The sequence below is a fragment of the Salvelinus alpinus genome, chromosome 19 (assembly GCF_045679555.1).
Source record: "Salvelinus alpinus chromosome 19, SLU_Salpinus.1, whole genome shotgun sequence".
Taxonomy (NCBI): domain Eukaryota; kingdom Metazoa; phylum Chordata; class Actinopteri; order Salmoniformes; family Salmonidae; genus Salvelinus; species Salvelinus alpinus.
The window spans coordinates 41209156-41235895 of NC_092104.1; the positions used below are offsets into that span (position 1 = coordinate 41209156).

Consider the following 26740-nt stretch of genomic DNA (forward strand, 5'->3'; position numbering starts at 1 on the left):
TTTCAACATACTTGTATTCCGCGTTTCCTTTATTGTGGCAGTCACCTGTACATAAGCAACATGGGAATGATTCATAAATGCAGTCTATGCATTGTAAACATAGTATACAGTACAGGCATCATAGGTGGACAAGGGCATTACAGTAAGACCATACCAAAAAAACTAACGTAACCATGGATACAGTAATCACAATGGCTTACAGTTCAGTGGACTGTTTCCTTGGTGGCGGCTCCTGCCCGGCTGGAGGGACATTGAAGGCTACGTATGGACACCAATTAGTGTTCAGACACACCAGTCTCTCCAGCGAGGCTGAGTTGACTATATCAAAGCCTGTCTGGCCTCCAAATGTGCTGGGCTTCCAGTACTCAGGGGAACAGATGGGGTTACCCAGAAGGCCTTTCAGGGAGAACGGAGCCCCCATCTCCACCATGCTCTCACCAAATATGGCGTTGGGGCGTGTCTTCTCCAGCATGAGGGCGGGGTAGAACTCCAGCGCATCGATGTCACCATAGAGCTCCTCCAGCTCCCTGGCCATCTCCTCCTCACCTGCAGGACAATATAAAATATAAATATTGTCCCAGAGGGCAATTCGGTTGCAGCAAACTACACAGATAGGTCACATTTAAAGTAAATTAATACAAATACAATACAGAAGAGTAAAATAGTTCATTAGAAACACATGATCAAGTTAAAGACTGGTTTGAGATGAGGACAACAAAGAGTGCAGTTGTCTTCTTAAGAGGCTAACCCATGTCAGGATGATGCTGTACGCTGAATGACAGCTGCTCTGAGAGAACGTTATTATTTTACATATTTTACATTTGCATGAGGGCAATTACACGGTGACAGAGTGATGCTGAGACTCTGATGTATTACTTTAAAATGTGTGCCAAGCTAAACTAATCGTTGCAAAGTTAAACAAGCCATACAACTCAATGCACAAGGATGACTTAATTTCCACTGAACATTTTATAAAAACACATTTACTTGCAGAACAGTGCAGATACAAAGTTTGGTAACAGAATGAGTTCATCCTTGTGCATTGAGTTCTATGGCTTGTTTAACTTTGCAACGATTAGTTTAGCTTGGCACACATTTTAAAGTAACAAATCAGAGTCTCAGCATCACTCTGTCACCGTGTAATTGCCCATGAGCATATATAGGAATATGTGGTCTTAAAAAAAATATTTTAAAAATGTGATGGTGTAACAGACGTTCAGCTGCTTGCATAGAGAGTACCTCATTGCATAGAAGCCTTTTGTGGTGCCGGCATTTCTAAACTCTAAAATACATTACCAGTGAAGTCAGAGAAAGATGTGTAGGGCTTCAGGTTGAACCTCTTCCTGTACTCGTTGAAGGGTTGGAGACGCAAAGTCCTGGACTCTTCAATAACCCCCTCGGCCACATTGGTCACCACTGGGTGGATGTTTCGACCTCCTCCTATCTGAGAAACAGGATTAAAATCAGCCAGACCGCATACCCATTGTAGGCAATGGTGTACACTACACTAAGGGCTCAATTCAGCTTTACACTGTGATTGTAATTTAAAAAGGCAATAATCCCGCTTTATCGGAGACTGCATTCCGGTAAATGCTCCTTGTCGGCTCAATCAGAAATGACCTTTACGTTTCTATCACGGAATCTGTAACGATTCAGCTTTCCTGATTGAATAGAGCCCTACATCTGAAAGGATCAAACAGGCATCCCCTGTATAAATATAGGATGCATGGGAACTACATGAAAAAAAGTCATTAAAATAAATGAATGACCCCACCTATGAAGGGCCCGAAATGTGTTACTCCATATACACATAGGCACCTACTACCATACCACGTTCAAAGGCACTTGAATCTTTTGTCTTGCCTATTCACCCTCAATGGCACACAAACACAGATATCATGTTTCTACTCTCTAATACTGCATAGATAGCTGCTGCTCTGCTGACAAAGATTGATATCAATAAGCCACAGAGAAAAAACATTAATATCAGACAGATAGCATCTTGGTTAAGCCTCCTGTCATGATCTATCACAGCTTCTAATCAACAGAAAACCGCTCTGTAGTTGATTCTGTAGATGCCGAATGCAGAGCACTAACAAGTTTGCAGGGCTGTGGTAACAGTTACAACATGTGCTATTTTACTGCACACGGTTATGGACTTCACACCAAGTAGTGTCAAATTTACCATCAGGCTACTCAATCTTGCCTTGCTATTTGCCCTGTCCCAACCTCCCTTTCTCCATCTCTCTTACACAACATCTGCCTTGCTCAAAAGAAGAAGTACCAGAACACACAAAATCAGGCCAATGTGTCCATTTGAATTCAAGTCACTCACCAGGTGACGTGGAGAGGATCTGTGTCTGCACCACATACTCTCACTACTGGTGTCCCCCAGGGCTTGGTTCTAGGCCCTCTTCTTGCTATACACCAAGTCACTCGGCTGCGTCATATCCTCACATGGTCTCTCTTATCATGGCTATGCGGATGACACTCAACTGCTTTTCTCCTTTCCCCCCTTCTGACACCCAGGTGGCGACACGCATCTCTGCGTGCCTGGCAGATACCTCAGCTTGGATGACGGCTTACCAACTCAAGCTCAACTGCGACAAGACGGAGCTGCTCTTCCTCCCGGGAAAGGCCTGTCCGCTCCAAGACCTCTCCATCCCGGTTGAAAACTCCATGGTGTCCCCTACCAGTGTGTAAACTACCTTGGCATGACCCTTGACAACCTCCTGTTGTTCGCTGCAAATATCAAAGCAGTGACTCGCTCCTGCAGGTTCATGCTCTACAACATCCATAGAGTTCTCCCATGTCACCCCGGTCCTCCACACACTCCACTGGCTCACATCCACTACAAGACCATGGTACTTACCTACGGAGCAGCAAGAGGAACTGACCCTCCCTACATTCAGGCTCTGCTTAATCCCTACACCCCAACCAGAGTTCTCCGTTCTGCCAACTCTGGTCTCTTGGCCCTCCCACCCCTACAGGAGGGCAGCTCCCACTCAGCCCAGTCCAAGCACTTCTCTGTCCTGGCACCCCAATGGTGGAACCAGCTTCCTTCCCTCTGAAGCTAGGACACCAGAGTCCCTTGCCCATCTTCTGAAAACATCTGAAACCCTACATCTTCAAAGAGAATCTTAAATAATCCCACAGCAACCCCAAAAAAGACTTTCATGAACTAACACTCACACTTGACTTTCCCCCCCTTTACTAGCTCTGACTTTGCTGATAGCTACTTTACTGAGGAAACATGTACTTACTATGACTGAGATATGTGTTTGTCCCACCTAGCTATCTTAAGATTGTCTGCAAAAATTACAAAAAAACTAAGATTTTAAATTCAGGAAGTGATTTCAAATAAATAGCTTCTCCTTGTCAGTTTATTGAGAACTCTTAGAAAATAAGTGCCATATTATCACTGACCCCAACCGACTTATGTATGGTATGACAACATTATCGAGACCAGGGTTTATAATATACACCACTGCATATGAAATCCCGTAGTCACCACACAGCCCATACCTGTCCAGCATACTGGCGTGAGAAAGCGTCCACCAGTTTCTCCACCCCGTAGTGTGTGACGATGGAGGTGTTGAAGATGAACTGGGAGTAGGACACCACGTCTCCGTCTATGTGGAAGCTGTCTGGCATCAGGGGGTGCCAGTGGTACAGCTGGTTGAACTCCACAGCGATGCGGTTCCTGTACTGGAACGTGGACTTGAAGAGCAGGACTGGGTCAAACTTCAGATCCAACAGGTAGCCACTCAGGTGCTGCACGTACTCCTCAATCACTATCCGGATGGTCTCACCTGGAATATAAACTAAATATGGATCTACACCCAAGAAAATACATTTTGGGGAGAATCTACTAGAGAAGTGTGTTGATTCTTATTCCCCCCAACTATTCACACAACCAAGCAGGGACAGCTCTAGTCTTTTGGGGGTCCTAAGCGAGCTTTGGTTGGGGACCTCCTGAAGGTCAGGGGCCCTGGACACTTGTCCTGCGTGACCGGTCGGTATTCGGCCATGATTACTACAAGTTTAGATAGCTGGGAATAATAACGTACCAATCTAAAAACTGTTAGCTGACATGGCTAATTGAGTGACTGTCAATGACTGACAAAACAAGAGTAAAATTGCTGATGCACAACCAAATTTCGAACTTGCACCTACTATTCTAACTCGCAACAGTAAGTTGAGACCCCGCTAAGCAAACATTTCCTAGAAATGTATATTCTGCCTAAAGCACTTGAGTGTCTAAAACAGGCAATCTTGAGTGTCTAAAATAGGTAAGTACATACAATCAAGTATGTACTTACCTATTACGATGAGCCTGGCGGTCTGGAAGAGCTGCTCGTCCCCCCAGGTGGGGTGCTCTGCCTTCAGGATGTCACAGATGCGGTTGTGTTCTCTCAGCCACAGGGTGGCGTACATGGTGAGGCCTGGCAACAGCCCAAACACCTCCTGCCCGATGGCCATACGCTGCCCCACGGGAGTCCCTTGAGGGTATCTCATATTCACCGGTGCCTCGGCCACCGTAGGAGGGTACACCTCACCTTTAACCACCTGGAAGAGAAGATAGTATTAGCCCTCAAGAGCTTTACTGATCCTTTAGCACAATGTAGTAACGTGAGCATGCTTAAGGAATTGGTGTGCATAATGGAAAAAATTCAGTTATGTGGTGTCCCCTTTGGGTTTTTGTGGAAAAGCGATGTCAAAAGGTTTCAAGCGAGTCACTGTCAGGACTGACCCTCCCGAGTTAGATAATGTGAATTTTACTGTGTGGCCTTTATACAGAAATGATGCCTACAGTAAATGAGTTGTTCACCAATGTCTATGCAGCGACTCAATTTCCCCAGCAACCTGCCAAACCAAATCAATGAACATGTCTTGCCAGAGCCCAGTCTTGAGCAGTGGAAAAATGGGTCATGACCCCAACATTTTTGGAAACACTACTGTAAATAATGACTATCTGAACTCCACCCATACAGTGCCTTCGGAAAGTATTCAGAACACTTGACTTATTCCATATTTTGTTACGTTACAGCCTTATTCTAAAATGGATTACATTAATAAAAACTCCTCAATCTTCACACAATACCCCATAATGACAAAGCGAAAATAGGTTTAGAAATGTTTGCAATTGTATTAAAAATATCTTATTTACATAAGTATTCAGACCCTTTGCTATGAGACTCGAAATTGAGCTCAGGTGCATTGTTTCCAGTGATCATCCTTGAGATGGTTCTGTAACTTGGAGTCCACCTGTGGTAAATTCTACTGATTGGACATGATTTGGAAAGGCACACACCTGTCTATATAAGCTCCCACAACAGTGCATGTCAGAGCAAAAACCAAGCCAGGAGGTCGTAGGAATTGTCTGTAGAGTTCCGAGACAGGATTTTACCGAGGCAGAGATCTGGGGAAGGGTACCAAAACATTTCTGCAGCATTGAAGGACCCCAAGAACACAGGGGCCTCCTCTATTCTTAAATGGAAGAAGTTTGGAACCACCAAGACTCTTCCTAGAGCTGGCCACCCAGCCAAACTGAGCAATCAGGGGAGAAGGGTCTTGGTCAGGGAGGTGACCAAGAACCTAATGGTCACTCTGACAGAGCTCCTCTATAGTAGAGTTGCCAGGCAGAAGAGACTCCTCAGAAAAAGGCACATGACAGCCCGCTTGGGAGTTTGCCAAAAGGCACCTGAAAACTATCAGACCATGAGAAACAAGTTTCTCTTGTCTGATGAAACCAAGATTGAACTTGGCCTGACTGCCAAGCGTCACATCTGGAGGAAACCTGGCACCATCCCTACGGTGAAGCGTGGTGGTGGCAGCATCATGCTGTGGGGATGTTTTTCAGCGGCAGGGACTGTGATACTAGTCAGGATCGAGGCAAAGATGAATGGAGCAATGTACACAGAGATCCTTGAAGAAAACCTGCTCCAGAGCACTCAGGACCGCAGACTGGGGCGAAGGTTCACCTTCCAACAGAACAACAACCCATGGCACACAGCCAAGACAACGCAGGAGTGGCTTCGGGACAAGTCTCTGAATGTCTTTGAGTGGCCCAGCCAGAGCTCGGACTTGAAACCGATCAATCATCACTGGAACGACCTGAAAATAGATTTGCAGCAACGCTTCCCATCCAACCTGACAGAGCTTGAGAGGATCTGCAGAGAAGAATGGAAGAAACTCCCCAAATACAGGTGTGCCAAGCTTGTAGCGTCATACCTAAGAAGACTCGAGGCTGTAATTGCTGCCAAAGGTGCTTCAACAAAGTACTTAGTTAAGGGTCTGAATACTTATGTAAATGTAATATTTCTGATTTTTATTCTTTAAAAAAAACTTTTTGCAAACATTTCTAAAAAAAACTTTGATTTGTCATTATTTGGTATTGTGTGTAGAGTGATGAGGGGAAAAAAAACTATTTAAATCAATTTTAGAATAAGGCTGTAAAAACTGGAAAAAGTCAAGGGTGTCTGAATACTTTAAGGCACTGTAAATAACCAACAGTTGCTCAGTCATCTCATCCTGAGTTTCACAAACATACCACTGCCAAAAGAGACAATCAATGGCGTTCTTACAACACAACCTCTCCCTGATTCTGAACCAACACCTTTGCCAAAAACAGATACCATTCCCTAACATCCTTCTTTGGAGTCGAATTCAGCTTATTCAACAGATAAAGAAAATGGGCCTCATGGGTGTACTTCTTTATCCTGACACGAATCAGGATTTTTGGTCACTCAAATGATACACTAACTGGCACCTGAACAATGGCTATGCGGTTACCTGCTACCTCTGTGCAGTGGTGGGAGAAGTACCCAATTGTCATACTTGAGTAAAAGTAAACATACTTTCAGACTTACTTACTTTGCTGACTTTCACATTTACCTTAATAGAAAATGACTAAAGTATCTGGTTTTATATATACTTAAGTATTAAAAGTAAATGTAATTACAAAAATATACTTAAGTATAAATAATTTCGCATTCCTTACATTAAGCAAACCTGAGGGCACAATCTTCTGTTTATTTTAAGTTATGGATAGTCAGAGGCACTCTCCAACACTCAGACTTAATTTACAAACTAAGCATTTGTGTTTAGTGAGTCCACCAGATCAGCAGCCTGGATGTAACAGAGTAAACGTAAATCCGTGACACCAAAATTAGTATGATATGTTACAATTGGTAAGGTTACATATGACAGATGGTTACTTAAGGCAATGTGAACGTCTAGCAAACCAACGTTTGCGAGTTCGAATCAGACAACTTTTGCATTTTTGCAACTTTCAACTACTCTGCAATTACTTAGCATGTTAGCTATCCCTTCCCCTAACCCTTTTAGCTAACCCTTCCCCTAACCCTTTAAACTAACTCCTAAACCTTAACCCTAACCCCTACACAAGCTAATTTGTAACATACTGTACATTTAGAAAATTGGTAACATAATACAAATGGCAATTTGTAACCTATCATACGAAATGGGTGATAGACATTCATGATTTGGAAATGTGAAGTTCACATTTCGACTCACGGGTGTTTGGCTTGCTTGTATGACATCATAGCAGTATCTTTTATAATCCTCAACTTCAAATTTTTCAAAATACATTGAGTCCTCAATTTACAGCACTTCCCTCCCTCAGAGAACAAAAAAACATGCAAAAGCTGCCCAATTAGCCGGAGGGAATGAGGCAAATTCTTGTCGCACGAGGTGCTCAAGTTCAGAATGGCAGTCAGTCAAAATCCATACAGAGCTGTGAAGCGCAGTGCCAGACCTCTGACATCATACAGCCACTGCGTTCCAATGTAGGTGTTAATCAGTGCCCAAATCTGCCATTTTAAACCTGTATATAGAAGCGCAAATCCGTTTTGAGATTTTTCTTTAAATGCAATTTATGTTGGTTCCACCTTCTTTTGATATATTTAACCACATTCGTATGTAAAGGGTTGGAAAGGGTTAAAAGTGTAAAGAGTTGAAAGCACATGTACCTCAGAGTGGAACACAGAGTGGTACCGTGTCTACAGTAACATTCCAGTGGAGACTTGTTGTTAAAGTAATTTAAATGTTGAAAGATAATGATGAAATAATTCCACTCTGAAACCTTAACTGTATGAAATTGATTAGAATCATACATTTATTATCTGATGGGTTTGTTTAGGTTTAGTCAATAAAAATATATATCTGTACAATATATCTTTATAATATCTTAAACACATATATCTGTACAATAGATCTTTATAGTATCTTAAACACAGACTGTCTGAGCAAAATTCGGTGCCGACCTTGGCTAGGGGCCACAGAGATTTGGGAGAGGGCAGGGAGTGCTTCTCACGGTCTCTCTAATCTTTGTCGGCTGGGTAGCGATACAGTAGGATAGGATAGGATACCTACTGTAGGATACCTACTGTTTGTGTGTGTATGTAAGTGCGTAAGGAGCCAGTATAAAATGAATGGTTTTGTACAACGGACTAGCGCTATTGTAAATAAACATTTTGCCTATCGTAGCTGGGCCTCCGTCTGTTTCATTCAACCTGGGTTGCAGACTGAGTAGTTTAATTGAAGTGGTTTATGAACATTGACAACATAATTCTCGTAACACTTGTCCGTGCTTTCGCAGAGCTGGAGTGGAGTTACGCATTACTCCACATACCTGATATTTCATCTTTCCGTCTTTAAGAAGCCGGAGGTTCAGTTGACGCACCAGATTATCTCCGTAGACATTGCCGGCATCCACCTGGTTAGAGATGAATAACATGAGATTAACATGAAATATGAGATTCAAAAAGAGATTCACATTCGTGAGACAGGATGCATGCAAGAGACATAGATGAATATGACTCCCATGTATCTCGCAGAGCGTGCAAGACTTGGTTCCAGCAAGGAACAAGATTATATTGCGGCTGTTTGAATAGTATGGAGGGGGGAAAAAGTATGGAAATGTATTGGAGTTGTCCACCTCTCCCTAACACCTAAATACATCACTTACTGGTCATCCTCCCCTAAATATAATAGAGTAAATACAATCATTCTATCAAATTGAATAATATAATATACAGTGCATTCGGAAAGTATTCAGACGCCTTGACTTTTATCACATTGTGTTACGTTACAGCCTTATTCTAAAATGGATTAAAAAATATATAAATTCTTAATCTACACACAATATCACAATTACATAAGTATTCAGACCCTTTACTCAGTACTTTGTTGAAGCCCCTTTGGCAGCGATTGCAGCCTCAAGTCTTCTTGTGTATGACACTACAAGCTTGGCACACTTGTATTTGGGGAATTTCTCCCATTCTTCTCTGCAGATCCTTTCAAACTCTGTCCGGATGGATGGGGAGCGTCGCTGCACAGCTATTTAAGTCCGAACTCAAGGACATTCAGATAATTGTCCTGAAGTAACCCCTGTGTTGTCTTGGCTGTGTGCCTAGGGTCGTTGTCCTGTTGGAAGGTGAACCTTCGCCCCCAGTCTGAGGTCCTGAGTGCTCTGGAGCAGGTTTTCATCAAGGATCTCTCTGCACTTTGCTCCGTTCATCTTTCGCTCAATCCTGACTAATCTCCCAGTCCCTGCTGCTGAAAAACATTCCCACAGCATGATGCTGCCACCACGCTTCACCGTAGGGATGGTGCCAGGTTTCCTCCAGTTGTGACGCTTGACACTCAGGCCAAGTTCAATCTTGGTTTCGTCAGACCAGATAATCTTGTTTCTCATGATCTGAGAGACCTTTAGGTGCCTTTTGGCAAACTCCAAGCAGGCTGTTATATGCCTTTTATTGAGGAGTGGCTTCCGTCTGGCCACTCCACAATAAATGCGTGACTGGTGGAGTGCTGCAGAGATGGTGGTCCTGGAAGGTTCTCTCATCTCCACAGAAGAACTCTGGAGCTCTGTGAGAGTGACCATTGGGTTCTTGGTCACCTCCCTGACCAAGGCCCTTCTCCCCCGATTACTCAGTTTGGCCAGCTCTAGGCAGCGTCTTGGTGGTTCCAAACTTCTTCAATTTAAGAATGATGGAGGCCACTGGGACCTTCAATGCTGCAAAAAAAATATGTGGTAACCTTCCCCAGATCTGTGCCTCGACACAATCCTGTCTCGGGGGCTCTACGGACAAACCTTCGACCTCATGGCTTGATTTTCGCACTGACATGTACTGTCAACTGTGGGAATTTATATAGACAGGTGTGTGCCTTTCCAAGTCCAATCAATTGAATTTACCACAGGTGGACTCCAATCAAGTTGTAAAAACATCTAAAGGATGATCAATGGAAACAGGATGCACCTAAGCTCAATTTCGAGTCTTATAGCAAAGGATCTGAATACTTATGTAAATAAGGTGTTGGAATCGGCTAAACTTTGAACATTGAGATATTAAATAAATGATAGAGACGTAGCCATGAATAGAAAGAATCTGTAGCAACCCAGAAATCTTTGGAATGTGTTTGATGGAGGAGAGAAGAGCGATGTGTTGATATAGGGAAGACAGATGGATATCTTTGGATTAGGTGAAGGAGGGGTAGAGGTCAGGAGGTGAGGGGTGAGGTCAGTTCCCCTTAAGGGAGTGATCAGGGTTTGTCATCCTGTTACCCTCTTTATTAGTTTCCTGTGGAGCCATAAACTGTAAGGAGGAGTGTCTTAACTTCTTTGGGGTAGGGGGCAGTATTTTCACATCCGGATGAAAAGCATGCCCAGAGTAAACGACCTGCTACAAAGCCATGAAAGCTAGAATATGCATATTATTAGTAGATTTGGATAGAAAACACTCTGAAGTTTCTAAAACTGTTTAATGATGTCTGTGAGTATAACAGAACTCATCAGGCAGGCAAAAAACTGAGAAAAAATCCAACCAGGAAGTGAGAAATCTGAGGTTGGTCGATTTTCAACTCAGCTCCTATTGAAGATACAGTGGGATATTGGTAATGTTGCACTTCCTAAGGCTTCCACTAGATGTCAACAGTCGTTAGAACCTTGTCGGATGCCTCTACTGTTTAGTGGGGCCGAAGGAGAGAGGAATGAGTCAAGTCTGCCATGACTTGAACATGCTCTGACCATGCGCGTTCACGTGAGAGCGAACTCTGTTCCATCACAATTCTGAAGACACAGGAATACTCCGGTTGGAACATTATTGAAGAATTATGTTAAAAACATCCTAAAGATTGATTCAATACTTCGTTTGTCATGTTTTTACGGACTGTAATATAACTTTTTTAACTTTTCGTCAGTACTTTCCGCTGGACGTGCCCGTGCGTCGTGAGTTTGGAAAGTGTACTGAACGCTAGAACAACAAGGAGGAATTTGGACATAAATGATGGACATTATCGAACAAAACAAACATTTATTGTGGAACTGGGATTCCTGGGAGTGCATTCTGAGGAAGATCAAAGGTAAGTGAATGTTTATATTGTTACTTCTGACGACTGCATAATATGGCGGCTATATTTGTGTCTTGATTGGGCTCTGAGCACCGACTCAGATTATTGCATGGTGTGCTTTCTCCGTAAAGTTTTTTTGAAATCTGACACAGCGGTTGCATTAAGGAGAAGTGCATCTAAAATTCCATGCATAACCTTTCACGAGTCACAAACCCGGATCCGGGATCCCCCCCATCAAAAAAGCTGACTAGCATAGCCTAGCCTAAAGCGACAGGGATATCATATAATCAAATGTTCATGAAATCACAAGTCCAAGACACCAAATGAAAGATACAGATCTTGTGAATCCAGCCATCATTTCCGATTTTTTAAATGTTTTACAGGGAAGACAAAATATGTATTTCTATTAGCTAACCACCATAGCAAAAGACACAACTTTTTTTTGTCCACCTTTTTTTTTACTCCATCAGTAGCTATCACTAATTCGACTAAATAAAGATATATATAGCCACTAACCAAGAAACAACTTCATAAGATGACAGTCTGATAACATATTTATGGTATAGCATATGTTTTTTTAGAAAAATTTGCATATTTCAGGTATAAATCACAGTTCTACATTGCAGCTGCAATCAGAAATAGCGTTGGAAGCAGCCGGAATAATTACAGAGACCGACGTCAATTACCAAAATACTCATCCTAAAACATTTCTGAAAAATACACAGCATACAGCAATCGAAAGACACAGATCTTGTGAATCCAGACAATATTTCAGATTTTCTAAGTGTTTTACAGCGAAAACACAATATATCGTTATATTAGCATACCACATGAGCTAACATCACCCCAGCATTGAATCAATGCAAAAGGGGCGATAACGTTATCGCCACCAAAATATATAAATTTTTTCACTAACCTTCTCAGAATTCTTCAGATGACAGTCCTGTAACATCATATTACACAATGCATATAGAGTTTGTTCGAAAATGTGCATATTTAGCCACAAAAATCGTGGTTATACAATGAGAAAAGTAGCTAAACTGGGCAGAAAATGTTGGGCGCCATCTTGGAGAGTGACTTAGTCTAATCATTAAATAATCATAAACTTGACTAAAAAATACAGTGTGGACAGCATTTGAAAGACAAATTAGTTCTTAATGCAATCGCTGAATTACATTTTTAAAATTAACCTTACTGCGCAATACAAGTTGCGCCAAAGCGAAGCTACCCCCCAAAAAATGGCAGCTTATGCGTTTAACATTTTTCAACAGAACAACGATTTATCAGCATAAATAGTTCTTACTATTAGCTGAGCTTCCATCAGAATCTTGGGCAATGTGTCCTTTCTCCGGTCTAATCGTCTTTTGGTCGAAAGATGTCCTCTTGTCCTGTCGAAATGGCCACTAACGTTCGGCATGTACAGGAAAAGTGTCCAACTCTTGAAAGTGCGTCACAAAGAAATGCCAGAAAATCGCAATAAACTGATATAAACTGAAATAATTCGGTTCAAAATAACAAGATTATGATGTCTTTAAAGCTTATATCGAATAAAAACATGACCGGAATTATCTAAGGAGCTAAAACCAGAGCTTCCACAACATTTACATTACATTTAAGTCATTTAGCAGACGCTCTTATCCAGAGCGACTTACAAATTGGTGCATTCACCTTATGACATCCAGTGGAACGGCCACTTTACAATAGTGCATCTAAATCTTTTAAGGGGGGGGGGGGGAGTGAGAAGGATTACTTTATCCTATCCTAGGTATTCCTTAAAGAGGTGGGGTTTCAGGTGTCTCCGGAAGGTGGTGATTGACTCCGCTGTCCTGGCGTCGTGAGGGAGTTTGTTCCACCATTGGGGGGCCAGAGCAGCGAACAGTTTTGACTGGGCTGAGCGGGAACTGTACTTCCTCAGTGGTAGGGAGGCGAGCAGGCCAGAGGTGGATGAACGCAGTGCCCTTGTTTGGGTGTAGGGCCTGATCAGAGCCTGGAGGTACTGAGGTGCCGTTCCCCTCACAGCTCCGTAGGCAAGCACCATGGTCTTGTAGCGGATGCGAGCTTCAACTGGAAGCCAGTGGAGAGAGCGGAGGAGCGGGGTGACGTGAGAGAACTTGGGAACCTACAGGAACGGGCCACCGCCTTGATGTTTGAACCTACAGGAACCTACAGGAACGGGCCACCGCCTTGATGTTGGTTGAGAACGACAGGGTGTTGTCCAGGATCACGCCAAGGTTCTTAGCGCTCTGGGAGGAGGACACAATGGAGTTGTCAACCGTGATGGCGAGATCATGGAACGGGCAGTCCTTCCCCGGGAGGAAGAGCAGCTCCGTCTTGCCGAGGTTCAGCTTGAGGTGGTGATCCGTCATCCACACTGATATGTCTGCCAGACATGCAGAGATGCGATTCGCCACCTGGTCATCAGAAGGGGGAAAGGAGAAGATTAGTTGTGTGTCGTCTGCATAGCAATGATAGGAGAGACCATGTGAGGTTATGACAGAGCCAAGTGACTTGGTGTATAGCGAGAATAGGAGAGGGCCTAGAACAGAGCCCTGGGGGACACCAGTGGTGAGAGCACGTGGTGAGGAGACAGATTCTCGCCACGCCACCTGGTAGGAGCGACCTGTCAGGTAGGACGCAATCCAAGCGTGGGCCGCGCCGGAGATGCCCAACTCGGAGAGGGTGGAGAGGAGGATCTGATGGTTCACAGTATCGAAGGCAGCCGATAGGTCTAGAAGGATGAGAGCAGAGGAGAGAGAGTTAGCTTTAGCAGTGCGGAGCGCCTCCGTGATACAGAGAAGAGCAGTCTCAGTTGAATGACTAGTCTTGAAACCTGACTGATTTGGATCAAGAAGGTCATTCTGAGAGAGATAGCGGGAGAGCTGGCCAAGGACGGCACGTTCAAGAGTTTTGGAGAGAAAAGAAAGAAGGGATACTGGTCTGTAGTTGTTGACATCGGAGGGATCGAGTGTAGGTTTTTTCAGAAGGGGTGCAACTCTCGCTCTCTTGAAGACGGAAGGGACGTAGCCAGCGGTCAGGGATGAGTTGATGAGCGAGGTGAGGTAAGGGAGAAGGTCTCCGGAAATGGTCTGGAGAAGAGAGGAGGGGATAGGGTCAAGCGGGCAGGTTGTTGGGCGGCCGGCCGTCACAAGACGCGAGATTTCATCTGGAGAGAGAGGGGAGAAAGAGGTCAGAGCACAGGGTGGGGCAGTGTGAGCAGAACCAGCGGTGTCGTTTGACTTAGCAAACGAGGATCGGATGTCGTCGACCTTCTTTTCAAAATGGTTGACGAAGTCATCTGCAGAGAGGGAGGAGGGGGGGGGAGGGGGAGGAGGATTCAGGAGGGAGGAGAAGGTGGCAAAGAGCTTCCTGGGGTTAGAGGCAGATGCTTGGAATTTAGAGTGGTAGAAAGTGGCTTTAGCAGCAGAGACAGAAGAGGAAAATGTAGAGAGGAGGGAGTGAAAGGATGCCAGGTCCGCAGGGAGGCGAGTTTTCCTCCATTTCCGCTCGGCTGCCCGGAGCCCTGTTCTGTGAGCTCGCAATGAGTCGTCGAGCCACGGAGCGGGAGGGGAGGACCGAGCCGGCCTGGAGGATAGGGGACATAGAGAGTCAAAGGATGCAGAAAGGGAGGAGAGGAGGGTTGAGGAGGCAGAATCAGGAGATAGGTTGGAGAAGGTTTGAGCAGAGGGAAGAGATGATAGGATGGAAGAGGAGAGGGTAGCGGGGGAGAGAGAGCGAAAGTTGGGACGGCGCGATACCATCCGAGTAGGGGCAGTGTGGGAAGTGTTGGATGAGAGCGAGAGGGAAAAGGATACAAGGTAGTGGTCGGAGACTTGGAGGGGAGTTGCAGTGAGGTTAGTGGAAGAACAGCATCTAGTAAAGATGAGGTCGAGCGTATTGCCTGCCTTGTGAGTAGGGGGGGAAGGTGAGAGGGTGAGGTCAAAAGAGGAGAGGAGTGGAAAGAAGGAGGCAGAGAGGAATGAGTCAAAGGTAGACGTGGGGAGGTTAAAGTCGCCCAGAACTGTGAGAGGTGAGCCGTCCTCAGGAAAGGAGCTAATCAAGGCATCGAGCTCATTGATGAACTCTCCGAGGGAACCTGGAGGGCGATAAATGATAAGGATGTTAAGCTTGAAAGGGCTGGTAACTGTGACAGCATGGAATTCAAAGGAGGCGATAGACAGATGGGTAAGGGGAGAAAGAGAGAATGACCACTTGGGAGAGATGAGGATCCCGGTGCCACCACCCCGCTGACCAGAAGCTCTCGGGGTGTGCGAGAACACGTGGGCGGACGAAGAGAGAGCAGTAGGAGTAGCAGTGTTATCTGTGGTGATCCATGTTTCCGTCAGTGCCAGGAAGTCGAGGGACTGGAGGGAGGCATAGGCTGAGATGAACTCTGCCTTGTTGGCCGCAGATCGGCAGTTCCAGAGGCTACCGGAGACCTGGAACTCCACGTGGGTCGTGCGCGCTGGGACCACCAGATTAGGGTGGCCGATGCCACGCGGTGTGGAGCGTTTGTATGGTCTGTGCAGAGAGGAGAGAACAGGGATAGACAGACACATAGTTGACAGGCTACAGAAGAGACTACGCTAATGCAAAGGAGATTGGAGTGGCAAGTGGACTACGCGTCTCGAATGTTCAGAAAGTTAAGCTTACGTAGCAAGAATCTTATTGACTAAAATGATTAAGATGATACAGTACTGCTGAAGTAGGCTAGCTGGCAGTGGCTGCGTTGTTGACTTTGTAGGCTAGCTGGCAGTTGTTGACTTTGTAGGCTAGCTGGCAGTGGCTGCGTTGTTGACACTACACTAATCAAGTCGTTCCGTTGAGTGTAATAGTATCTACAGTGCTGCTATTCGGGGGCTAGCTGGCTAGCTAGCAGTGTTGATTACGTTACGTTGCGTTAAGAGAACGACAATAGCTGGCTAGCTAACCTAGAAAATCGCTCTAGACTACACAATTATCTTTGATACAAAGACGGCTATGTAGCTAGCTATGTAGCTAGCTACGATCAAACAAATCAAACCGTTGTACTGTAATGAAATGAAAATGTGATACTACCTGTGGAGCGAAGCGGAATGCGACCGGGTTGTTGAATGCAGAAGTTCTATGTTCTATACCACAACGATACGCAAAGCTCCTCTTTGCGACCGAGCGAAGATCCAAAAGAATGGCCACCGTGATTCCAATCAATTTATAACCTTTGGGAACTACGCAGAAAGTCCATTTCAAGTCTCCCTATTCGCTGACACCCAGGGGAAGGCGTATGCAGTGCATCTCAACCAATAGAGGACAGGCAAATTAATACACAGGTCTCAGAACAGCCAGTACAATTCTGAATTCTGACACACACATAGGAAAATTGCTCTAAGTCGAGTTCTGTTTCACCCACAGACATAATTCAAACGGTTTTAGAAACTAGAGAGTGTTTTCTATCCAATAGTAATAATAATATGCATATTGTACGAGCAAGAATTGAGTACGAGGCAGTTTAATTTGGAGACGAATTTGGACTGTCGAAATGGCACCCCCTAGTGGCAAGAAGATAACAGGTTTATCTTTTAGCAATGTTTATTATGACTATACCTGTAAATTGATGTGGCTCTCTACAAAATCAAAGGATGTTTTGTGACTTCTGAACGTAAGGCGCCAATGTAAACTCAGATTTTTGGATATAAATATGAACTTTACCGAACAAAACATACATGTATTGTGTAACATGAAGTCCTATGAGTGTCATCTGATGAAGATCATCAAAGGTTAGTGATTAATTTTATCTATATTTCTGCTTTTTGTGAATCCTCTCTTTGGCTGGAAAAATGTCTGTGTTATTCTGTGAATAGGCACTCACCTAACATAATCGTTTGGTTTGCTTTTGTCATAAAGCTTTTTTGAAATCGGACACTGTGGCTGGATTTACAACAAGTGTATCTTTAAAATGGTGTAAAATACATGTATGTTTGAGGAATTTTAATTATGGGATTTCTGTTGTTTTGAATTTGGCGCCCTGCACTTTCACTGGCTGTTGAAGAGGTGGGACGCTAACGTCTCACATACCCTAGAGAGGTTAAGTAGGATGTATATAACTGATGGAAAGAAATGTTTTGCTGTCTGATTACAGCTGTACAGAACCGTTGGGAATGATTAAACTTGGTTAAAGCTTCTCTAGTGTCTGAGTTATTTACTCTGAAAAATGAAAACCTAACAAAGGTATTTCAGTTTTTGTTTTTTATAAATGTGCTAATTTTTCGAAAAACCTATTTTGGCTTCGTCATTACGGGGTATTGTGTGTAGATTGATGAGAATAATTTATGTAATCAATTTTAGAATAAGGCAGTAACAAAACGTGGAAAAGTTCAAGGGGTCTGAGTACTTTTCGAATGCACTGTATAACATACTGTACTGTACAGTACAGGGAGTACCAAGTAACTCACCCCATGCCCCAGAGCGCTGGTAAAGCCCAAGCCCATGCTGTTTCGGGTCTTGAAGAACTGATGGGTGAAGTGCTGAGCGAAGAAAGCAAACATTAGGTTGGTTCCCTTTGGATCCGGCCTGAATTGCCTCCTCAGAAGAAACTTCTCTACCACCAGCTTTGGGTCTGGAAGGACAGACTTTCCTGGAGAAAAGAGGAACGAAAGTATGTTAGCTATGCATGTTGCAGTTGGGAAGATTTATTTCACTGGGTAATCTCCAGTAAAGTCTTTGTGGGATGCCTTCATCCTATTTTCTGATAGGAACTTTGGATGCACTCCATCTCACCTTTGGTACCCATAGGGGTAGGGCAGTCTTCAGGCACAGGGGGTAGGATACGGGTGTAATAGGAAACATTGGAGTAGGACTCCCAGCTGAGGTATCCATACTTGGAGTTGAAGGTAGGAGGACTGGGAATAAGGTTGGATCTGACTTTGGGAGGGAGAAAACATAATTGTTTGACACATGGATCATTATAGCCCTAAAGCTTTACTGAAAATGCAATAACAATGTTAGGAGGAAATACAACCCATGGGATTGGTGTGTGTGTGTGTGGTTGTACTATCCTTGTGGGGACCAGAAGTCCTCACAAGCAGTGGAGGATCCTAAGAGGAGGAAGGGGAGGACCATCCTCCTCGGTGAATTTAAAAAATAAATACATTGTGAAACATTTAAATTGATCCATTTTAGATAAAGCTACACTAAATATAATCACATCACCATATAACTGATTAAAAACACACGATTTTGCAAAGGTCTGCAGTAGCCTCAACAGTACTCTGTAGGGTAGCACCATTGTGTAGCCGGAGCTCAGTTAGCTTCTGTCCTCCTTTGGGTACATTGACTTCAATACAAAACCTTGGAGGCACATGATTTTCACGCCCTTCCATAAACTTACACAGTAATTATGACAACTTCCGGAGGACATCCTCCAGAATATCAGAACTCTTGCCGCATGAACTGACATGTTGTCCACCCAATCAAAGGATCAGAGAATGAATCCAGTACTGAAAGCATAAGCTACAATGAGCTAGCACTGCAGTGGATAAAATGTGGTGAGTAGTTGACTCAAAGAGAGAGACAATAGTTGAACAGTTTTGAACAAATTAATTTCTTCCAAAAAGCAAGAGACAGAGATTGAAAGTAACAAAAATGACACTTACTTACCTAGAAAATGCTGCTAGCTAGTTTAGCATACTGAAACACCCTGCTCAAACAGAGGTACGCTATGTTAGCTATGACTTTCCATCACAACACTGGAACTCTTCCAAGTCAAGGTAAGCTTTTGGTATTATTAATTTATTGCCACTGGGACCCGCCGGTGTAACTGCTTACTGACTTTACACTGTAACATTACTGCATGATTGTAGCCGGTTTACTAACACGTTAGTTCTATTAGCTATACTGACTATGACTTTACTCAGGCTAATATGGTGACAACGATGTAGACTGTGTGTAGCGGTTTGGCTTGGAAAAGTTTTCGCCTGGTCACATACAGTGGGGCAAAAAAGTATTTAGTCAGCCACCAATTGTGCAAGTTCTCCCACTTAAAAAGATGAGAGAGGCCTGTAATTTTCATCATAGGTACACTTCAACTATGACGGACAAAATGAGAATTTTTTTTCCAGAAAATCACATTGTAGGATTTTTTATGAATTTATTTGCAAATTATGGTGGAAAATAAGTATTTGGTCAATAACAAAAGTTTCTCAATACTTTGTTATATACCCTTTGTTGGCAATGACAGAGGTCAAAAGTTTTCTGTAAGTCTTCACAAGGTTTTCACACACTGTTGCTGGTATTTTGGCCCATTCCTCCATGCAGATCTCCTCTAGAGCAGTGATGTTTTGGGGCTGTTGTTGGGCAACACGGACTTTCAACTCCCTCCAAAGATTTTCTATGGGGTTGAGATCTGGAGACTGGCTAGGCCACTCCAGGACCTTGAAATGCTTCTTACGAAGCCACTCCTTCGTTGCCCGGGCGGTGTGTTTGGGATCATTGTCATGCTGAAAGACCCAGCCACGTTTCATCTTCAATGCCCTTGCTGATGGAAGGAGGTTTTCACTCAAAATCTCACGATACATGGCCCCATTCATTCTTTCCTTTACACGGATCAGTCGTCCTGGTCCCTTTGCAGAAAAACAGCCCCAAAGCATGATGTTTCCACCCCCATGCTTCACAGTAAGTATGGTGTTCTTTGGATGCAACTCAGCATTCTTTGTCCTCCAAACACGACGAGTTGAGTTTTTACCAAAAAGTTCTATTTTGGTTTCATCTGACCATATGACATTCTCCCAATCTTCTTCTGGATCATCCAAATGCTCTCTAGCAAACTTCAGATGGGCCTGGACATGTACTGGCTTAAGCAGGGGGACACGTCTGGCACTGCAGGATTTGAGTCCCTGGCGGCGTAGTGTGTTACTGATGGTAGGCTTTGTTACTTTGGTCCCAGCTCTCTGCAGGTCATTCACTAGGTCCCCCCGTGTGGTTCTGGGATTTTTGCTCACCGTTCTTGTGATCATTTTGACCCCACGGGGTGAGATCTTGCGTGGAGCCCCAGATCAAGGGAGCTTATCAGTGGTCTTGTATGTCTTCCATTTCCTAATAATTGCTCTCACAGTTGATTTCTTCAAACCAAGCTGCTTACCTATTGCAGATTCAGTCTTCCCAGCCTGGTGCAGGTCTACAATTTTGTTTCTGGTGTCCTTTGACAGCTCTTTGGTCTTGGCCATAGTGGAGTTTGGAGTGTGACTGATTGAGGTTGTGGACAGGTGTCTTTTATACTGATAACAAGTTCAAACAGGTGCCATTAATACAGGTAACGAGTGGAGGACAGAGGAGCCTCTTAAAGAAGAAGTTACAGGTCTGTGAGAGCCAGAAATCTTGCTTGTTTGTAGGTGACCAAATACTTATTTTCCACCATAATTTGCAAATAAATTCATTAAAAATCCTACAATGTGATTTTCTGGATTTTCTTTTCTCATTTTGTCCGTCATAGTTGAAGTGTACCTATGATGAAAATTGCAGGCCTCTCATCTTTTTAAGTGGGAGAACTTGCACAATTGGTGGCTGACTAAATACGTTTTTGCCCCACTGTACAGCTGATGTGTTGCGCATTGAAGTCCACAAGCGAAGGGAAGAGGTGAGAGAAGGAGAGCACATAGGACGTGGCTGCCATGAAAGTGAACTGTGTTTACAAGTGATCAGGGGTGTACTCATTCGGCCGATTCTGTTAAAAAACGGAAGCAAGCGGAATAAACATACCTGAATTTGTCCAATAGAAACTCTTGTTTGCAACTGTTGGACTAATGATTACACCCTGTATCAACTAGATGCAGGCAAGAGTGTGCAAGGTGGTGTTAAATATCACTATCTGTCCATATGTCACTGCCTGTCACACATTTGTCTGTGGACCTGTGTGCACCTACATTGTAAACTTTCATTCATAGGCTAGATTGTAGCAACCTCATGATGGGTACAGGGAAAATTTGAGTATCATGTAGTAGCCTAAACCTATCGCTGTTACATTGAACTGGGTTATTGGAATATGAATGAGAGTTATCTGATATGCTGTAATAGAAATAAGGCCATGCTCATGAAAATAAAACTTGGCCTCCCTCATCTTACACGGCACTGACCGCCACTGCTCACAAGGATAGTAAAACAAGGAAAATTCGGACAAGTGGGGACATGTCGCCATTCCACACAATGAAAAGGCTATTTTAGGCTTAGGGGTTAGGTTCAGGGTTAGAATTAGGGTTTGGGATTAAGGTTAAGGGTTAGATTTAGGGGTTGGGGAAAATAGGATTTTGAATGGGAATCAATTGTTAGGTCCCCACAAGGATAGCAAAACAAGCGTGTGTGTTTGTGTATTTTAGATGAAGAGATGTCACTTCTCTCATACTCAATGTCAGAAAATAACTGTAACAACCCAGATGATAATCAGTTTTTAAAACTGCAACTCCAGCAGAGTTAAGACATTCTCAACTTTGAAGAAACTTTCAATTGAAGTTAAGAAACATTATCAACGTTCAGTTTAAGACCATGGCTCAATCCAAGGCACATTATAAAGCAGTACAGTAAGGACAATTTCTTTGCTGTTCACGGAGATTGCACTCACGGTAAAAGCTACGAATGTCGGCTCAAGCAGAAATGACCTTTAAAAAGGGGCAATGCTGTCTAGTGCCCCGCACTATAACACACCATGGATTGAATCCCAAATACAACGAAGAAACGTTCAGTTAAAGAAACACGCAGACCAAAAAATATGATTTAATTAATTTGAAGTGTAGCTTGATTTGGAAAGCCTCAAGCAAACAGTCGAGGGATGAAAGTATCAATGTGATGTAACTGAAAAGCAATTCACATTATAGTACATAATATCAATAAACTATACTTTAACTTTATGTCTTTCACATGCAAAGCAAAATAAACCTGGGGGCTCTATCATTATTATTTGACACACAAGTCTGGTTTTGGATTTTAGCCAGGGGTTGGAACAGGGTTATTTTCCAAAATGTTTTTAGTTTTGTTCCAGTGTTCCGACCAGCAAAAAAATAATAATATATTTTTTATTTCTCAACATTAAATTACTTCGCCAATCAGTGTGGATAGAAAAGCTTGCTATGGTGGCGGCAAGCTATAATAGTTCTGTAGGGCGCGAGATGCGACTGAAATTTGGTGGGTGGGGAGAGAGCAAGAGAGGGTGGAGGAAGAGGCTTGGCATCTTGTTATGATGACTTGCATTATCAGAATTCAGCCTAAAGAGGAACGGCTTCTATGAAGGAACTTTCAACTTCTTTGAACTTCCGAAAGTTTGCTTAACTTTAGACCAGAGCTAGCTAGCTGACAACATCACTTTTAATACCTCGCCACGCCCCTCAGATTTTAAACCTTGTAAATACGCCTAAAACTGCAGTTCTAGCGTGTTAAACAGAAGAACTCAGAGAATGGTGATGACACCATGGGCCAATGTGTGTGATCCAAATATTTACATGCTGAGAACATAACAGAAACCCTGAAGCAAATGGACACAAGTTGTAAGCAAACTATCCAATAAGTGCATTGGTAGGGAAGAGAAACTCTTCTCTTAAAGTAACAGCATAAGAGTAGATATGAATATGTACAGGTCTGAGTAGTGATAATGGGATAAGGATGCAATTCTAGAAGCACTTTGGAGAGCATTTATGCATTTTCAACTGTTACAACAGCACAATGGATCCATGCATGCACTTCTATCATCATAGCATGTTTCACCTGGTTGCAAAACGCTGTACATTTTATGGTACTAAGTTAGCCCTTCCACCACTTATACACAGCGCCCACTATAGCAACCATTTTGTGCCAGAATGCTCAGGGCTGCATTGAATGTCAGGCGACTAACCTGTGAGGACCATCCTCATGAGCCAGTCCCGCATGAAGGTCCTGTTGATGAGGTTCCACAGCCAGTGGAAGTGTGTGAGGATGTAGTGGACCACGTCAGGGCTCGGCTTCAGCTGCTGGTGGATCCTCGTCCAGAACTCAGCTAAAACACAGAGATAGAAGACAAACCTCACCCTGTAATATTTTTTTAATAAATCTAGTAATTTCAACTAATCAGTATTAAGTAACTGGTTCCACAGCCTTTTTTAGATTACTCAACTTTTCAGTCAGTGTTACCTGAACTTAAAATGTTTAGTTGGCCCAAACTTAGCTCCAACTTGAGAAAAATTTGGCAAAAATGCAGTCAACTTAAAATGTGTTTGTTCAACTTGTCTCATATGTTCATTCAACTAGAAATTATTATTTGGGCAGCTTCATTTAAAAAAAAAGGTTGTGGAACCAAACACACGGTGCTTTTTCTTTTCATCTTGTTACAAATCCTTCTGCACATGAGGAAAGGATAAACTAGAGAGGAAAATTGAAAATATAACTTGAATCAGAAGAATGTAGAAGCAAAACACTTAACTTACGGATAGTGCAATTCTGTCCATAGAAGCCGGTGCGAGTGCAGTCACATTCATAGCGGTCAATGCCAAACCTGACACACAAAGCCCAGTTCTGACAGGGGTAATAGCAACAGGGATTCACTGCAAATGATAAAACATACACATGTCAATTAAAGTATAGTTTAGGCACTGAGCTTTTCCTGACCATGTGACCTTACCAGGAATAACATAGTTTTTCCTAGTGGTGCACATACTCTTTCCTGATCAGATTGCCAAGACACAATAGATGGTGTCCATTTGTCCAATGTCTCTCTAGCTTGGGTTCCAGACTGAAAACTGTGCTTACAGCATCAGCGGAACAATAATCTCAGGCTGGAACTTGATGTGTTTCCCTACTCCCTTTTGTTTGATGAGGTAGAGAAGATATTTATTACAGTAACTGCGTGACATCATCTGACGAGGATACTCACCGGAACCACAGCTTAATTACCTCTGAGCATGGTATCTTAGTCAGGTACAAATCCAAATTTGAGATGTGTGCACAACCTAACCTACTATTGTCACACAAATCTCCCACTGGCAGCAATGCAAAATTGCATTTACAGTAGGTTAAATAATCTCAAATTAAGATTCAGCCTAGAATAAACTAGCAAACTAGGAAAGAAGATGGTTAGGACTACTGGGAGTCTGACTGGGGTCAGAGGGCTGTGGTAACAGAAATGTCTGCTGCCATGAGACAAGCAAGATGCCAACTCTCACATCCTTGGCCCTGCCATCTCTATCATGTTACAGCTTCCTGTCCTTCCCTCACAGACAGACACACATCCATTGAGATGATCATAAATAGCATTTATCATTTTCAAAATGAAGAGTGGATGTATGAATGGCAGTAGTTCCGCAAACCCTTCCTAATTGAGCAGGATTCTTCAGTCATGTCATTTAGATAACTGGAGTCTTTCAGTCAAAAGGAAACTCTGTCTTCATGATAGGAGACAAAACCCTGTACTGTGCTAGTAGTCGACGCATTCAACTGACAGCACAGTTATTGGGGTGAATATTTATAATATAACATTTGTATTAACACCATGGTGTGTCCCCCCTAACCCTTTAAAATGACCAAATAATGGAAGTTAAAGATATGTACAATTAGGGCTGTCAATTTATTTGTACAAATAAATTGCATGATCCTTCCATGCAAATCGTCTTGCTTATTTCAAACTAGCTTCCTCCACTTGCAAATATGTTTACTTGTGTCATCTGTGTTGCCATACAAACAAATATGTCTGGATGCCTGTTCATTGTAGCTTCATATTAAATGTTGTATAAAGACACAATGTGCTCTTTAGAGATGTTTTGGATATTATTTTCAGCAGTTCTAAATAACTGTATACATCTCATATAATCTGGTTGATAGAATTTCAACATATTGATAGTAGATAATAATGAAACTATAGTTCAGGGATGGGCAACTTTGATGGGGTTGGGGACACAAAAAAATCTACTCATGATGAGCCTCAGTGGCTAGCAGGGCTGTGTACCCATATCCATAAAGGATTCCCGAGCCTTTTGTCGGCAATTCCACCTGTTGCCCATCGCTGCAAGTTGCCCGCTCCTGCTATAGGTTTTAAAATATTAGACACCTACCAACATTTGTACTGACGTCTTTCACCTCCTCCCCGCGACATGTTGGTAACCTTTGCAGTAGGATACATGCCCAGACGCACACGACCAAACCTAAAATAATGTGAAGGTTTGGTGCCATTGGTAAAAAAAAATATATATATATATATATACACATTTAATTGTCAAAAACTCACCTCTCATTGTAAGATTTACTGCATAAGCACCTTCAGCGGGCGCGTCTTCCCAATACAGCAGTGCAAAAATAATATATGCTGCAATCATGAAGAAATACACATAACCAATACGATGCATTTCCTTCCAGGAAGTTGTTTAGATAACATCTAAAAATAAGTCCACACAGAATTGCATACGTGAAAGTTAATTTTGGTAGGGGCGAAACAAATGGTAAGCAACTTCCCCATCTCCTGGTTCACTTCAATACAACACATGGGACTGCTTCATCTTCTTTGGGATTGGGTTTGCGGATCGCATCCAACTTTGAGGTGCTTACACCGCCACCTACTGTACTGGAGTGTGAGGCCAGTCACGGCCTACCTAAATTACTTTCCGGTAATACAGAATTGGGGAAAAGGAAAATTAGCCTGCCAACTATTAGCCCTCACAAAAAAACACCCCTCCATTCGCCCCATTTAATAACCCTTCTAATCCTTCTCAAGGCGAACGGTCTGGGAGGACAGAATCACATTGGACTTGATGCAGTTGCGCATATAAGGAAGAAGCAAAGGAAGAGCCTCCACTCCCTTCAAAAAGACAACGATAAGCAGAACAAGTGGAGATGTTTTGTATGGAGGTCTGAGAGAGTTTTGAATTTGGTCTACAAAAAATGTAATTGGTAATTTGTTAAGTGAGGCGTAATTGATAGAATAGAAGTTACGTCATGTTTAGGCTACAAATGTACTGATATTAGTGGACGCAATTGGCCTCTGCAACTTTGAGAAAATTATTTTATATCGGAGTTGTGTCTGCTGTGCACATGTGTATCTGCCCTCTGATTGGCTAGAATGTTCCCACCTGATCTTGCCTCCTCCCGCCTGCCAGCGAGAGTGTCCCTTCCTGTCAAAATCTATCCACGCGGGAATACAGCTATAAGCAGGGGCATCATGCACCCCAAAAATCTGAGTGGGAACAAAGTATGTGAGGATGGCTGGGGAGTGGAACGGATGGGGCTAGGCCCCACATCGTTAAGATGGAGAATTTAGAATTTTTCAGGCAGCTTTTTCCTGCACACTAGAGCTGTAATCATTATGCCCAATTCTATGTAAAAAAAAAAAGGTGTCTATTTTTCTGTATATCTAAGCATAACTCTTGAGCTGCCTGTATCCTTATGA

At 43.2% G+C, this 26740-nt stretch overlaps 1 protein-coding gene across 3 annotated transcripts; it reads right to left on the reverse strand.

The window, feature by feature from the left end:
* On the reverse strand, positions 1-26299 carry LOC139545603 (prostaglandin G/H synthase 1-like). Of its 3 annotated transcripts, XM_071353561.1 has the most exons (12): positions 25586-26298; positions 25413-25502; positions 23793-23909; positions 23225-23365; positions 18130-18273; positions 17805-17986; positions 12680-12814; positions 8657-8740; positions 4323-4569; positions 3526-3812; positions 1297-1444; positions 1-546 (listed from the first exon to the last, which is right to left on the reverse strand). In XM_071353561.1, the coding sequence occupies exons 1-12, from the start codon at positions 25701-25703 to the stop codon at positions 197-199; spliced, it is 2043 nt and encodes a 680-aa protein (XP_071209662.1). In that variant the 5' UTR covers positions 25704-26298; the 3' UTR covers positions 1-196. The 3 variants fall into 3 exon arrangements, with proteins under 3 accessions (XP_071209662.1, XP_071209663.1, XP_071209664.1); XM_071353562.1 differs by lacking the exon at positions 25413-25502 and having other exon boundaries at positions 25586-26299; XM_071353563.1 differs by lacking the exon at positions 12680-12814 and having other exon boundaries at positions 25586-26289.
* Positions 26300-26740: the final 441 nt, after the last annotated feature.

Bases quoted from the DNA above. Each gene is read 5' to 3' on its own strand.
- LOC139545603 (XM_071353561.1), bottom strand. From the start codon at position 25,703: ATGCATCGTATTGGTTATGTGTATTTCTTCATGATTGCAGCATATATT. The intron at 23,910-25,412 runs GTAGGTGTCTAA...TATCATTTGCAG, and splicing joins AGACGTCAGTACAAATGTTG to TGAATCCCTGTTGCTATTAC. The intron at 3,813-4,322 runs GTAAGTACATAC...TTTATATTCCAG, and splicing joins CGCCAGGCTCATCGTAATAG to GTGAGACCATCCGGATAGTG.